Source organism: Haliotis rufescens, unplaced genomic scaffold (assembly GCF_023055435.1).
Source record: "Haliotis rufescens isolate VD_foot unplaced genomic scaffold, xgHalRufe1.0.p SCAF_8, whole genome shotgun sequence".
NCBI classification, from domain to species: domain Eukaryota; kingdom Metazoa; phylum Mollusca; class Gastropoda; order Lepetellida; family Haliotidae; genus Haliotis; species Haliotis rufescens.
In genome coordinates, this window is record NW_025964372.1 from 49,950,558 (window position 1) to 49,967,956 (window position 17,399).

The following is a 17,399-nucleotide window of genomic DNA, read 5'->3' on the forward strand; positions in this document are numbered from 1 at the left end:
CCTAGTTTAATATATCCATGATATACGTGGCCGCAGTTGACAGACTGCATGTCCTCCATCGTACCTCTTGCCCAGCACGTACTGATTGCCCTCTCTCATTGGTCATATCATCCGAACTTCAAAGGTCAAGGCTGACCGATAAAACTCATTTAATTGGTCACTCGTGTAACCCTCAAACAACAAGGGTCAGGGAAGACTGACCAAACACTCCGCTTTGCATGCGAGGGATCGCCGCATGACCGCATTAGTTATGGTAAGTGCTGTGTGAAATCCCTTTGTGACAATGATCCTTATTGCGTATAGCCTTAGGCCTCAAACCTGCACGTTTAGACATTGTGTTCGTTATAATGTGTATACATACTTAATACCTGACTTTTTTATTGATAACAACTTCTTTCAGTATTTGCCATACATAAAAGGTAGCAGGTATTCGTATTCTTCCAACTTCTAATTGAAATGTCTATCAAAGACGCCTTTGCATGTATAGTGTTGAATACAAAGATTTGTCACAATTTCTGATTTTTGGAGACACGTTGAACAAGATTTTGAGACGTACACATAGTAGGCTATTTCATTGACACTTTATTTATCTTTTCTAATTGTGCTTCTAAAGTGAACTCTTTAACCACTAGGCTACCCCATCGGTCCGGACATGAACAAAATCACTAAACCTCGTACACACGTTGACACTAAGTAGAAATAGTGAACGAAGTGGGGCGGTCGGGTAGCCTAGTGGTTAAAGCGTTCGCTCGTCACGCCGAAGACCCGGGTTCGAATCCCGACATGGGTACAATGTGTGAAGCCCATTTCTGGTGTCCCCCGCCGTGATATTGCTGGAATATTGCTAAAAGCGGCGTAAAACCAAACTCACTCACTAGTTAACGAAGTTGAGTTAAAGCTGACAGTGGATACACACGCATAACATATCATATTTCAGTTTTTACAGTTTGAAGATCGGGACTTGGGCAATTTTTACTACAAAGTAACATATTTGGAAAATGTCTTCACGTTATGAGAAATATGTACAGAATATCAAGACCCGGGTTCGATTCCCGACATGGGTACAATGTGTGAAGCCCATTTCTGGTGTTCAGTGACATTGCTGGAATATTGCTAAAAACGGCATAAAATCATGTAATGGTAAGTTTACAAGTTTATTTTCGTGTAAATGTGGAGTCAGACAAGGAGAAAACCTGTCGCCTGTCTTATTTACAATAGTTTTAAATAATCTCGAAGCGGCACTCGTACATGATTCAAGTACAGGTGTCCAATTGAAACCAGATGAATTCAATGATCGAATCGAAAATATTATCACGATATTTGTATTATTGTATGCAGATGATGCAGTGCTATGAATTACAAATGTTAATGATCTACAACAGAAGTATACAAGTGTATACAGCGACCTTAGTGTAAATAAGAGTTCAGTTCAGTTCAGTCTATAGTAATTTATTATAAACATACAACAACTGATACGTGTAAACGTTGTACGGGGCCTTCCGTGACGTCATACCATATCCATTGTGGGACCTGATTTCCCGTTACCCTGGGAACCCGCATATCCTGAATATACTCATCGATTACCTGACTGTTACAGAGCGTACACGGGGGACATAGATGAAGCTAAATTATGTTTATTATTAATAAGCATCAAGATGGTATCAGTTGCGTGGTTTAATCAAATCGCCTTTCCATCAATTGCATTATTTACCTGGGAACGCTGACACATTGACAAAATGTAGGCCTTGTTTTCATAATAATGCTCAGTCGAGGTTAAATTATCATGCAAGAGGGGTGCTGGCTATTAGGACGCATACAAAATACATTTGCAACTTTCCACAAATTACTTTCTCAGCGATCCCATGAATGACCATTAATCAAGATAAACAAATGAACGTATTAAAGACCAACGCGCTCATTTAGAATTAGAGGCACATGTTACGTAACGTTCATCCTTCGGGGTATCCCTGAAGGGACTAATACCCGTCCCCTGGGTGTAAATTACTCCAGCCCCGAGGCAAGCTTAACATCACACCGCTTCAGACACAATGCGGTTCCTACCTGGTCCAATACAGGTAAAAACAAAACGCCATCCACGCTATGTTAACTGACAGCGTCCCTATTGATGTGACGGGTGATGGATGTCTCGGCCCAGCGGCTATAAACACAGGGTGACCTGACGGCGATTGGCTTGATTGCAGTGCTTTGACAGATCGTCTGTGTGTGTGAGGATATAAGCTGGCACAGCCTCAGTGTCAGATCACGCCCGTCGTCTCCAAACAGCCGCGAGGAGCTCCAGTATGTTGGTGATCTGTGAGAAAAGTTAAATCATGTTCTGATGGAACGTTTGTCATATGTAGGTAAGAGAATGGATGTATAATGTGAAATATAGGTGACACAAGTTACCGTGATCGTATTCTTAATCTGTCCGCCGTGGAATTACTGGAATATTGCTAAAAGCGGCGTAAAACCATACCCACTCTTAATTTGTTATGAGTATTTCGAAACATTTTACTCTTTTCCCTTGTTTCTGTGGTGTTAATTTGGGATGGAGATCTTTTGTGAGGATTTTATGTTCTGTTGTTGACTTTTAAATCACCTCAGATACAAATTCCGCCTGGTAATTTGTGTGTTGTTGACCAGGGCTACAACATTCATGGCTTCGGCAATGCTCACAAAACGTTTGACGGTAGACACCTTGAAGACATTTCCAAATTTGACGCATCAGTGACAGAAATGGTGTCCGATGTAATTCCCTATTTTCACGTGTGCCATATGTTCCCGTGCACGCGCACCTTCTATCATTACTAACTGACAGTGATTTCTAAACAGGCGCTCACGCTGTGGACAGAGTTACCTTACTTCGCTTATAAGTACGTAACAACCGATAAACAAGTATTACTAATGCATGAGAGCTACGACTAACACATTGTGAACTACGGCCATGCCTGGTAAAAGAAGATTGGAGACCTGTCTTCTTAAGTGCACATGTACTAAACGTTTCGTGGATACGGTGGCCCATACCCGCCACTGGTAAGATCATTTTTCACTGTATGGTTCTATATTTCATCTGGCGGCCGCCACATATTTCCAACGGTGAGATCATTTTTCACCGTATGCCTCTATATTTTGCCAGATATTTTTCGTTTTAAATTGGGGGCGGTCGGGTAGCCTAGTAGTTAAAGCGTTCGCTCGTCACGCCGAAGACCCGGGTTCGATTCCCGACATGGGTACAATGTGTGAAACCCATTTCTGGTGTCCCCCGTCGTGATATTGCTGGAATATTGCTAAAAGCGGCGTAAAACCATACTCACTCACTCGTTTCAAATTGGCATACTACGTGTGACTAGAATTACGTCCAGATCAGTGCCCTGGCAATCGACAGGCTGGAGATTGTATCCGTAAGACTGAGCTTTGATAGATTGAGCCAGATAAAAATGTAGAGGCATACAGTGAAAAATGATCTCACCAGTGGTGGGTATGGGCCACCGTACTTTGACGTTTGGTCCTGATTGATCGTTATGTTAATGTAATAAAAATATGTGTCTGATGTGATGATCAAGTAAACATGACTAACCTTGCCATACTAATAATATCGTCGGGTACCAGTTGAGAGAACAGTTGTATCTTAAAAAAAATAAATTTTTATTTACATTAAAAGGTCAAATGGATTTTGCAAAGGTTGTCCAACTTACAACGCCCTTCCCATAAACATAACAGTGACAGCGGACAGTGGTGTAAATATTAAACCTTGAAATATATAACATACATGCAAAGTGCGATGCTTCCCTGGAAATAGTAACATTAATAAATAATAAAATGACATAGAATATAGCTGTGATTAGATGTTGTTTAAGGTAAGACAATAAATGTAAAATAAGAAATGTCTTAGAGCATAGATTGTAGTAAATAAAATCGTGAAAGGAATACTTTTGTTGACATAATATATTTCGAAGATAGTTCTATTGCTATACAACTTTATTACAATAAATGCGATGTTTAGGCGTTATCAAGCAAGTGATGAACGGACAAGTGAAGTAGAAAGCTTTTTGACAGTTCTGTACATCACTTGCTTGATAAGGGTGTTAGTATCTATATTGGCACGTCGCATGTATTATAGTAAGAAGTAGCTGTTGTATCTCCCTCGTTCCTCACGCCAACATCTCAATGCCACTTAAAGATGATGGAGTGTATTTTGCCAGTGTTCGAAATACCTGCCTGCCCGACCGTCCGAGACCATTCGTCAGCACTCGCCCCTTTCCGTAACCTGCAAGAAGACTCGTCCCCCTCTCGATGAATGTTATGTGCGAAAATACGACAAACCAATCAGAGTGCGCGTATGATTTCAAGTACTTCGTCAAAGAATCCCTCAGAAATAATTTTTGATTTTACATATGTCTTGCATCTAAAAATATACCAAAGACACAGTTAAATGTGTTCAATCATATTGTATAATTCCGCACGTCACGATGTGCTTTAAAAGGCATCTGAAATATATATAATATATGGGGAAATATATGTGAACCATTACGCAACGAATTGACAATTGTTTTAGTTATGCCCGTTTGCGCTAAGACGGAACCCGGTCGCAAAAATGGCCACGAGAGGGGCACGAGTCGCTATTCGGCTTGTCCCGGAATAACAAGAGTTGGTCACGAATGGTCCGAGACGGGTTGATTTCAACTCGGGCTGCCAGATTTTCAAATCCCCCTGCCCGACGGTCGGGTTATATTTCATAATTATGTAAAAATATTCTAAATATTTCCCGATGATAAGCATTATTTACATGATGTATTCTAGCATATTAAATACAAATCTGACCTAAAAAGTGTTTGCTATTTCTTTTCTTGTATTACTTCATGTTCAATGAATTCAATTTAAAGTTTTAATTAAATTATCCTTAGAAACATATGATTATAGTGGGCAGGCAGGTTTTGGTCAGGGCTGGCAAGTATTTCAGCTAGCCAGTCCTGTGGTCTGGCTGAAAATTTTGGGAGTTTCATACCCTGATTTTGCACGCTTTTAAATATAGAGATGTTATGTATTAATAAACGGTTTAGTTCTGACGTCGTTAATCTGGGAAGCCTACCTTCAAAGAGGTCTTCGTTTATAGCGTACTTGTGTATGTTAGGGATCATTATTCCGAAACGTCATAATCTGGATATTTGTCGGACGATTTCTTTTAACTGTTTGTTGTTTGACGCCGCAATATTCAAGCCATATGACGGCTACCTGTGATTTGACGGAATCAGTGATTGATATCGGAAGCATTCCACAATCAATCAACCTCGTTACCGGGCCTGACCATGCGCTCCCTGTAGTTTCCTCTTGCGACAAGCATAGGTTGCCGAGGGCCTGTTATGACCCGGAATCCCCCCGAGGCGTCTTAGCAGAAGTCAAAGGTCACAAAACAGACCCTTCTCGGAAGCTGAAACTGTAAGGTCACCAGGGTTGGTTGGTTGGTTGGTTTGTTGTTTAACGCCGCACTCAGCAATATTCCAGCTATATGACGGCGATCTGTAAATAATCGAGTCTGGACCAGACAATCCAGTGATTGATATCATGAGCATCGATCCACCCAATTTGGATCGATGACATGCATCAACCAAGTCAACGAGCCTGACCACCCGATCCCGTTAGTCGCCTTTTACGACAAGCATAGTCACCTTTTATGGCAAGCATGGGTTGCTGGAGACCTATTCTACCCCGGAATCTTCACGGGTCTATGGTCACCAGGGAGAAGGGTCACCAGGGAGGGGATGAAGCATGATGCACACTGTTTGGTTAACTCAAAGACTAATGATGATGATGATGATGAACAGATTAAAATAAAAATGCAGCAAAGAGGGTTTGGGTGATCCTGGCACAGTCAGGCTGGTTATTATTATTATTATTATTATTATTATTATTATTATACGCGTAAACATTCCAGAACAAGGCCATGCCATGTGCCTAGTGAAACCTCTTCCCTCTAGCCTGGGGGCTCTGCGCCTCCTGACGGTTTGTTAGGACGTGTGGGGCATTCCTACATACCCATTACTTGTTATATCCGGAACGGTATCAAAGGGACTCCATTGTAAACTTGAGATTGTTATGTCCTTGTCTTGTCAGTTGGTATGAGGCCCCAGAGTAGGGGACATAGGGAATGCAATGTGTCCATGTGGTTAAGTGAGTGAGTGACTTGGGTTTAATGCCGCTTTTAACAGTATTCCAGTTATGTCACGGTGTGTCAGCTTAATGTGTAAGGAAAGCCCGAAGTGATGCAGGTTTCAGACGTTTGCTTAATTGCATGTGGCGTTACTGGAACCATTCTTTGTTGATTCATCGCGACTATAACACTGTTAAGACACTGTGTACTATGCTTGTTTGTTCTGTTTCAGGGCACCGTATGACGACGACACACGAGAATGGTGAGATAGACACTGCCTAAGAAAAGTGCCTCTGAAGGTTGATCCAGACAGTATTTCCGTGTTAGTGCTGGTGCATATGTGAGGATTGTGTGTCCAGATTCATTCTTTGTGCATCTAGACATCAGTCATGATGCCAGGTAAACGAACATTCCGCCTTATCTTCTTCATCATTATCGGGGGGATGCTGACCTTTGGTGCTCAACGAATCATGTATAGTTCGCCCAAACTGGACATAAATATTACCGAAATGACTCAACAAAAGTCACATAAACCTGTTCCAGTTATACCAAACGCTCCCCCTATTGTGCCTTTACCAGGGGGCAATATGCAACAGTCTCAGCAGCAAAGCGCAGTACCAAGTGTGCCAAACCAACCACCCCAGCAGCTTCCGGTCAATATGAACAACCACAACATGAATCTCCAGGCTCTCAACTCTCTGGCCCAGACGTTGATGCAATATCCGCGAGGCAATGCGTATCAGCAGCAACCTAATCTGCAGTATGTCCAGGCCCCTCAGATGGATCCTGCTCAACAGAACTCCAGGATGTCACTTCTTAATCAGTTCGTTCAGACAAGAAACATGATGCAGCAAGGATCTGTTCCTAATGTGCTCGGCGCTCAGGGGTATCAGCCCAACCCAACTCCTAATATGCAGATGCAGGGACCGTACAATATGGCGGGTCAACAAATCATGCCTGCGGCTGATCAACAAATCCTGCCTGTGGCTGGTCAACAAATCATGCCTGTGGCTGGACAACAAAATATACCTGCGAGTGGTCAACAAACTATGCAGATGGCAGGAGCACAAATTCCTAACAATATGGCTGGTCAACAAAATTTGCAGATGACCGGTGTGCCTAACCCAAACTTAGGCGATCAACAAAATATTCCCCTCGTTACGTCGCCCAAAGTCATGGATGTCAGTCAGCAAGTGCCCGTTCAGACTGGGCCAGAGACAACTATTCTCCGGTGGAACGGCAGTGGATGGACCCAGCTTCACCAGTTCTGTGCAGGCAGTTTGAATCTCAAACGGACCATGCTTAAGTCCCCGGTAGGTAATGCTGTCATCTACATCCACGATCTCAAGGACGATAAATGGGTCTCGGGGTCTCTGAAGCTTCACGGACTTTGGGATCTGCCTGATGTCAAGGTGATGATTGACAACCTCCGCAGCGACCCTGAAATGGGCTTCATCGACATCGGGTCCCACGTCGGTACTTTTTCCATCGTTGCCGCCCTCATGGGTAAGAAGGTAGTTGCAGTGGACCCTCTTGTAGCGAACGTCATCAGGTTCTGTAAGTCTGTCCAGGACAATAGGTTCACTGACAAAATCACAATATTTTACACAGCAATCTCCGACAGCTATAAGAAAGTGTCCTTCGTTAAGGACATTGGGAACATAGGAGGTACGCGTATAAAAACAGCGCCTTCCAACGTCAACACGTCTAATGTGTATGACCCTAACTTTATAGACACAGTTCGCCTTGATGACTTAGTGCCTCATATACCATTTAAAAGAGCCTTTATCAAGATGGATGTTGAGGAACATGAATACCAAGTGATAACTTCAGGTGTTAAGTTCTTCCAGCAGATAGACGTTCGAGGGATTCTGATGGAGTGGATGTGGCAGAAGACGGGCCCAAATGGACTACGACTTAGAGACTATTTGTTAGCTTTAGGCTTTGCTCCATTCAGGGTGGATGGAAGTTCGGCGTTGCCGATAGATCAATATAAATTATGGCCAAATGATGTCTTGTGGATGAAATTGAAATCATGAATGTATAAAATGTTTTACTTTCACACTGTCGTAACGTTGTTTGTGCTGCTATGAATATTTGAGATTACCTCATCTCAATTATGCATTAAACTTATAGTAGCCTTAAAAGGATAATTTGTGAATCTGATACAGTGAGATGCCACCTCCTTGGATATCCGGACATCCCAGATTCCAGATGGGTAAGCTAGGTTCCTTATGGGTATAGCAGAGATTCCTTATGGGTAAGACATGTTCCTTATGGGTATGACAGAGATTCCTTATGGGTAAGACATGTTCCGTATGGGTATAGCAGAGATTCCTCATGGGTAAGACATGTTCCTTATGGGTATAGCAGAGATTCCATATGGGTAAGACAGGTTCCTTATGGGTATAGCAGATATTCTTTATGGGTAAGACATGTTCCTTATGGGTATGACAGAGATTCCTTATGGGTATGGCAGAGATTCATTATGGGTATGGCAGAGATTCCTTACGGGTATGACAGTGATTCATTATAGGTATGGCAGAGATTCCTTACGGGTATGACAGTGATTCCTTATGGGTATGGCAGAGAGATTCCTCATGGGTATGGCAGAGATTCATTATGGGTATGACAGATTCCATACGGGTATGACAGATTCCTTACGGGTATAACAGATTCCTCAAGGGTATAGTAGAGATTCATTATCGGTATGACAGGGATTCCTTATGGGTATGGCAGAGATTCATTAATGGTATGGCAGAGATTCATCATAGGTATGGCAGAGATTCCTTACGGGTATGACAGTGATTCCTTATGGGTATGGCAGAGATTCCTTACGGGTATGACAGTGATTCATTATAGGTATGGCAGAGATTCCTTACGGGTATGACAGTGATTCCTTATGGGTATGGCAGAGAGATTCCTCATGGGTATGGCAGAGATTCATTATGGGTATGACAGATTCCATACGGGTATGACAGATTCCTTACGGGTATAACAGATTCCTCAAGGGTATAGTAGAGATTCATTATCGGTATGTAAGAGATTCCTTATGGGTATGGCAGAGATTCCTTACGGGTATGACAGATTCCTCACGGGTATAGGCTGGTATCCCCCGCCGTGATTTTGCTGGAATATTGCTAAAAGCGGCGTAAAACCATACTCACTCACTCACTCATTCAAGGGTATAGTAGCGATTCCTTACGGGTATGGCAGAGATTCCTAATGGGTATGACAGATTCCTCATGGGTATGGTAGAGATTCCTTATGGGTATGTAAGAGATTCCTTATAGGTATGGCAGAGATTCCTTACGGGTATGACAGATTCCTCATGGGTATAGCAGATGTTCCTTATGGGTATGGCAGAGATTCCTTACGGGTATGGCAGAGATTCTTACGGGTATAACAGATTCCTCACGGGTATAGTAGAGATTCCTTATGGATATGGCAGAGATTCTTTACGGGTATGGCAGAGATTCTTACGGGTATAACAGATTCCTCACGAGTATGGCAGAGATTCTTACGGGTATGGCAGAGATTCCTTATGGGTATGGCAGAGATTCCTTATGGATATGGCAGAGATTCCTTACGGGTATGGCAGAGATTCCTTATGGATATGGCAGAGATTCCTTATGGATATGGCAGAGATTCCTTATGGATATGGCAGATTCCTTATGGGTATGGCAGAGATTCCTTATGTGTATGACAGAGATTCCTCATGGGTATGGCAGATTCCTGAAGGGTATGGCAGAGATTCCTCATGGGTATGACAGAGATTCCTTATGGATATGGCAGAGATTCCTTGTGGATAAGGCAGAGATTCCTTATGGGTATGGCAGAGATTCCTTATTGGTATGACAGAGATTCCTCATGGGTATGACAGAGATTCCTCATGGATATGGCAGATTCCTGAAGGGTATGGCAGAGATTCCTCATGGGTATGACAGAGATTCCTTATGGATATGGCAGAGATTCCTTATGGATAAGGCAGAGATTCCATATGGGTATGGCAGAGATTCCTTATTGGTATGACAGAGATTCCTCATGGGTATGACAGATTCCTGAAGGGTATGGCAGAGATTCCTCATGGATATGACAGAGTTTCCTTATGGGTTTGGCAGAGATTCCTTATTGGTATGACAGAGATTCCTCATGGGTATGACAGATTCCTGAAGGGTATGGCAGAGATTTCTCATGGGTATGACAGATTCCTCTGGGAATTGGCAAAGGTTCCTCACGGGAATGACAGATTCCTCACGGGTATGACAGGGATTACTTATGGGTATAACAGATTCCTCATGGGTATGGCAGAGATTCATTATGGGTATGGCAGAGATTCCTTATGGGTATGGCAGAGATTCCTTATGGATATGGCAGAGATTCCTTATGGGTATGGCAGAGATTCCTTATGGGTATGACAGAGATTCCTCATGGGTAAGACAGATTCCTGAAGGGTATGGCAGAGATTCCTTATGGGTATGACAGAGATTCCTTATGGGTATGGCAGAGATTCCTTATGGATATGGCAGAGATTCCTTATGGATATGGCAGAGATTCCTGATGGATATGGCAGAGATTCCTTATGGGTATGGCTGAGATTCCTTATGGATATGGCAGAGATTCCTTATGGATATGGCAGAGATTCCTTATGGGTATGGCAGAGATTCCTTATGGGTATGACAGAGATTCATCATGGGTATGAAAGAGTCCTGAAGGGTATGGCAGAGATTCCTTATTGGTATGACAGAGATTCCTCATGGGTATGGCAGATTCCTGAAGGGTATGGCAGAGATTCCTCATGGGTATGACAGAGATTCCTCATGGGTATGACAGATTCCTCTGGGAATTGGCAGCGATTCCTCATGGGAATGACAGATTCCTCATGGGTATGGCAGAGATTCATTATGGGTATGGCAGAGATTCCTTATGGGTATGACAGATTCCTTATGGGTATGGCAGAGATTCCTTATGGGTATGACAGGGATTCCTTATGGGTATAACAGATTCCTCATGGGTATGGCAGAGATTTATTATGGGTATGGCAGAGATTCCTTATGGGTATGACAGAGATTCCTCATGGGTATGACAGAGATTCTTAATGGGTATGACAGGGATTCCTTATGGGTATGGCAGAGATTCCTTATGGGTATGACAGAGATTCCTCATGGGTATGACAGATTCCTCTGGGAATTGGCAGAGATTCCTCACGGGAATGACAGATTCCTCATGGGTATGGCAGAGATTCATTATGGGTATGGCAGAGATTCCTTATGGGTGTTACATAGATTCCTCATGGGAATGACACAGATTCCTCACGGGTATGACAGGGATTCCTTATGGGTATAACAGATTCCTGAAGGTTATGGCAGAGATTCCTCATGCGAATGGCAGAGATTCCTCACGGGTATGACAGATTCCTCATGGGTATGACACAGATTCCTCACGGGTATGACAGGGATTCCTTATGGGTATAACAGATTCCTCATGGGTATGGTAGAGATTCCTCATGGGTATGACAGGGATTCCTCACGGGTATGACAGAGATTCCTCACGGGTATGACAGATTCCTCATGGGTATGACAGATTCATTATGGCTATGACAGATTCCTTAATGGTATGACATAGATTCCCCATGGGTATGGCAGAGATTCCTTACGGGTATGACAGATAACTCATGGATATGACAGGGATTCCATATGGGTATAACAGATTCCTCATGGGTATGGCAGAGATTTATTATGGGTATGGCAGAGATTCCTTATGGGTATGACAGAGATTCCTCATGGGTATGACAGAGATTCTTAATGGGTATGACAGGGATTCCTTATGGGTATGGCAGAGATTCCTTATGGGTATGACAGAGATTCCTCATGGGTATGACAGATTCCTCTGGGAATTGGCAGAGATTCCTCACGGGAATGACAGATTCCTCATGGGTATGGCAGAGATTCATTATGGGTATGGCAGAGATTCCTTATGGGTGTTACATAGATTCCTCATGGGAATGACACAGATTCCTCACGGGTATGACAGGGATTCCTTATGGGTATAACAGATTCCTGAAGGTTATGGCAGAGATTCCTCATGCGAATGGCAGAGATTCCTCACGGGTATGACAGATTCCTCATGGGTATGACACAGATTCCTCACGGGTATGACAGGGATTCCTTATGGGTATAACAGATTCCTCATGGGTATGGTAGAGATTCCTCATGGGTATGACAGGGATTCCTCACGGGTATGACAGAGATTCCTCACGGGTATGACAGATTCCTCATGGGTATGACAGATTCATTATGGCTATGACAGATTCCTTAATGGTATGACATAGATTCCCCATGGGTATGGCAGAGATTCCTTACGGGTATGACAGATAACTCATGGATATGACAGGGATTCCATATGGGTATTACAGATTCCTCATGGGTATGGCAGAGATTCCTCACGGGTATGACAGATTCATTATTGGTATGACAGGGATTCCTTATAGGTATGACAGATTCCTCATGGGTATGACAGATTCTTTATGGGTATGGCAGAGATTCTTCATGGATATGACAGAGATTCCTTATGGGTATGACAGAGATTCCTTATGGGTATAGCAGAGATTCCTTATTGGCATGGCAGACATTCCTCATGGGTGTGGCAGAGATTCCTCACGGGTATGACAGATTCCTTATGGGCATGGAAGAGATTCCTCATGGGTTTGGCAGAGATTCCTCACGGGAATGGCAGAGATTCCCTATGGGTATGACAGAGATTTCTTATGGGTATAGCAGAGATTCCTTATGGGCATGACAGAGATTCCTCACTGGTATGACAGATTCCTCATGGGTATGACAGAGATTCCTCATGGGTATGAGATATTCCTTATGGGTATGACAGAGATTCATCACGGGTTTGGCAGAGATTCCTCACGTGAATGGCAGAGATTCATCACGGGTATGACAGAGATTCCTCACTGGTATGACAGATTCCTCATGGGTATGACAGAGATTCCTCATGGGTATGAGATATTCCTTATGGGTATGACAGAGATTCCTTATGGGTATAGCAGAGATTCCTTAGTGGTATGGCAGAGATTCCTTACTCATATGACAGAGATTCCTTATGGGTATAGCAGATATTCCTTATGGGTATGGCAGAGATTCCTTATGGGTTGTGCAGAGATTCCTCAAGGGTATGACAGAGATTCCTCATGGGTATGACAGATTCCTCATTGGTATGGCAGAGATTCATTTAGGGTATGGAAATGGTTTTGTCGCTTTTATTATTATGTTACAAATATTCCTGATATTACACATATTACTCATAGATCAGATACTTCTACAAACCCGTTAAGCCGGAGAGTAAAGATCCCAGTGAAATCGTCCAAAATGACAAATCAACTCGTCATGGGTTTTGAAAGTTTATGAATTATACAACAAAATGTCAATTTTGTTCAAATTCCTCCCTGGAATACTTAGCAAAAGTTCCATTTCGGCGTAAACAAAAATATGCTTGTGAAGGTACGTTAAGAAAGAGATGTGTTTGAAGATCATAAACATAGCTGGTCAGGGATGCCGGTCGGAGAACGCGCATTGGGCACATATTTAATAACAGGGCGATCGGCAGCCCCTGAGTTGGGACAAATAGAAAAACAACCCTCTCTTTTTAAACAAGGGAATTACAGCAAAGGAATGTTCCAGTCACATCATGGTGGAGTACACACTGAACGGGCTTCGCACGGTATACCAATGAAGGGACTCGATCGAGAAAACTATTTAACCACTTTACTGCAACACTGTCCTGTTTGGGGTGAGTTTGTCTTTCAGAAACATCCCAGGGCTAAAGTAGATACAATTTATGGATAACAACTGCTTTAATACTGTAAAGGCGACGTTTCCGTACAGATCATTATACTGTTGTCAAGCACGGTATAATGATCTATACCGATACGTCATTACAGTATTAAAGAAGTTGTTATCCATAAATTGTGTCTACTTTGTCATCCGTCACCCTCTAAGCAATGCCCATCAAACATTTCATACCAGAGCTATCACCGAAATGGGCTTTACGAATTGTAACCTTATGGGGAATCGAACCCGGGTCTTGGCGAGGCGAACGACTGAGGTATCCACTAGGCTACCCAACCTTTTTATACACAGGTATTGGAACTGACGACATAGCGGTTAACGACCTTGTAATATATGACAAAAACGCCAGTTGAATAATGGGACTTTGGCAATGCATAATCGATCCTTTTACGGCGTTAAATAACACGTACAGGTGTTGCCTGTAAGTCCACGATGTCACGGAAGTTTCCGCTGGTCGCACGTTAACGCCACTTATGATCGATTGGGATGATATATATATTAGCTGAACAGTAGCACCGACCGAATGTAGGATCATATACACAACCGTACAGTGTCGTCTACCGTATATATCACCATATACATTAACAGAACAATCGTATCTACCGAATATAATGTCATATATCTTACTAGTAGAGTGTTATGTGCATAGGTGTTTGTTCAGCACAAAATCGAAAATATTTTAATGCACGTCTATTGTGTTTTTTGTCAATGAAGTGGCAGCAGTCCGATAAAGCCTTTGTACAAATATGAAACACGAGGTTTATTGATGATTTTAAGCGTGTAATTGCACGTGTACACAGAAGGAAACATCTGGCACTGTTTGTTTGATGTTTCCGTTGCCCCGTGTAAATACAATGTGTGAAGACTTGTATTAATTTTACATTGCATGAACAGTTTTAAAAACTTCAACCGAAAAAGGTCCTTTCTGTTTGCACACGGTCCTTTGGGGTATGCAGCGTTAGAATTGGTTTCCAGCAACTAACGCTGATCGTAAGGGGCGATCTGGTGGCTTGGTTGATGCATGCCATCGTAATCCAATAGCGTGGGGCGGTGCTCATAGTATCAAACACTGGATTATCTGGTCCAGATTATATACAGGCTGTCGTTAAATAGCTTGAATATTGCTCAACGTGGCGTTGAAAACTAACCGAACAAAATAGATATAGTGATGACAGCAGATAATCTCCAGTGCGTTCGCTGTGAAGAGTTGCACCCCTAAGGAGTGCCAGAATCAGATACTCGAGAGTTTGGGAATAACTCGTATTACGTTTCTAGGTACACGTGATCGTTGGTTTCGCCGATGTGGTAAGCAGCTAAATCTGCACCACATCAGGCATTCCTCCCACATCAATCCGACATGCCGTGAATTAACTGAAATACCCCCACATCAAGCCGACATGCCGTGAATTAACTGAAATACACCCACATCAAGCCGATATGCCGTGATATAACTGAAATACCCCAGCATCAAGCCGACATGCCGTGATATAACTGAAATACTCCCGCATCAAGCCGACATGCCGTGATATAACTGAAATACTCCCACATCAAGCCGACATGACGTGATATAACTGAAATACTCCCACATCAAGTCGACATGCCGTGACATAGCAGTAATACACTGCCGTGATATATTTGAATTAAGCCGACAAATAATCCCACATCAACCGATACACCGTGATAACTGAAATACTCCTTCCAGCCGATACATCATGATATAACTGAAATATACCCACATAAAAATGACACGCCATGTTATACCTGAAATAATCCCCCATCAATCCGATATGCCGTGATATAACAGAAATACTACCACATCAAACCACATGCCGTGATATAACAGAAATACTACCACATCAAACCACATGCCGTGATATAACAGAAATACTACCACATCAAACCACATGCCGTGATATAACAGAAATACCCCCACATCAGGACGACATGATGTGATACAACAGAAATACCCCTAAATCAAGCCGACATGGCGTGATATAACTGAAATACTCCCACATCAAACGACATGCCGCGATATAAATGAAATACTCCCACAGCAAGCCAACATGAGCTGATATAACAGAAATACTACCACATCAAACGACATGCCGTTATATAACAGAAATACTACCACATCAAACGACATGCCGTGATATAACAGAAATACCACCGCGACAAGCCGACACTCCGTGATTTAACTGAAATACTCCAACATCAAGCTGACACGTCGCGATATAACAGACATACTACCACAGCAAGCCAACATGAGCTGATATAACAGAAATACCCCCACATCAGGACGACATGATGTGATATAACAGAAATACCCCTAAATCAAGCCGACATGGCGTGATATAACTGAAATACTCCCACATCAAACGACATGCCGTGATATAAATGAAATACTCCCACATCAAGCCGACATGACGTGATATAACAGAAATACTACCACATCAAACGACATGCCGTTATATAACAGAAATACTACCACATCAAACGACATGCCGTGATATAACAGAAATACCACCACGACAAGCCGACACTCCGTGATATAACTGAAATACTCCAACATCAAGCTGACACGCCGCGATATAACAGACATACTACCACAGCAAGCCAACATGAGCTGATATAACAGAAATACCCCCACATCAGGACGACATGATGTGATATAACAGAAATACCCCTAAATCAAGCCGACATGGCGTGATATAACTGAAATACTCCCACATCAAACGACATGCCGTGATATAAATGAAATACTCCCACATCAAGCCGACATGACGTGATATAACTGAAATACTTCCACACCAAGCCGACACTCCCTGATTTAACTGAAATACCCTAAAGTGAAGATGGCACTGTGATACAACTGAAATACTTCCACACCAAGCCGACTCGCGGTGATATAAATAAAATACTCCAACATCAAGCCGACACGCCGTGAAATAAATGAAATACTCCCACATCAAGCTGACACTCCATTATATAACTGAAATAATACATCAAGCCGACACTAAGTGAATTGACTGAAATACTCCCACACCAAGCCGACACGCCGTGATATAACTGAAATACTCCCACACCAAGCCGACACGCCGTGATATAACTGAAATACTCCCACACCAAGCCGACACGCCGTGATATAACTGAAATACTCCCACACCAAGCCGACACGCCGTGATATAACTGAAATACTCCCACCCCAAGCCGACATGCCATGATATAACTGAAATACTCCAACACCAAGCCGACACGCCGTGATATAACTGAAATACTCCCACACCAAGCCGACACGTCGTGATATAACTGAAATACTCCCACACCAAGCCGACATGCCATGATATAACTGAAATACTCCCACATCATGCCGACATGCCGTGATATAACTGAAATAC

General features: G+C 42.8%; 1 protein-coding gene across 5 annotated transcripts in view; it reads left to right on the top strand.

Moving 5' to 3' along the window:
* LOC124152410 overlaps positions 1-8,210 on the top strand; it is a 45,354-nt gene extending 37,144 nt beyond the window's left edge. For 2 of the 5 annotated variants that reach the window (XM_046525343.2, XM_046525345.2), the window contains exon 2: positions 6,381-8,210. In XM_046525343.2, coding sequence (XP_046381299.1) covers positions 6,538-8,187 — 1,650 coding nt within the window. In that variant the 5' untranslated portion in view covers positions 6,381-6,537 and the 3' untranslated portion in view covers positions 8,188-8,210. Of the gene's footprint in view, positions 1-204; positions 254-2,204; positions 2,361-6,380 lie in introns of those variants that run through there. The other 3 variants (XM_048389341.1, XM_046525340.2, XM_046525341.2) reach the window with 3 other exon arrangements.
* The last annotated feature ends 9,189 nt before the right edge of the window (positions 8,211-17,399 follow it).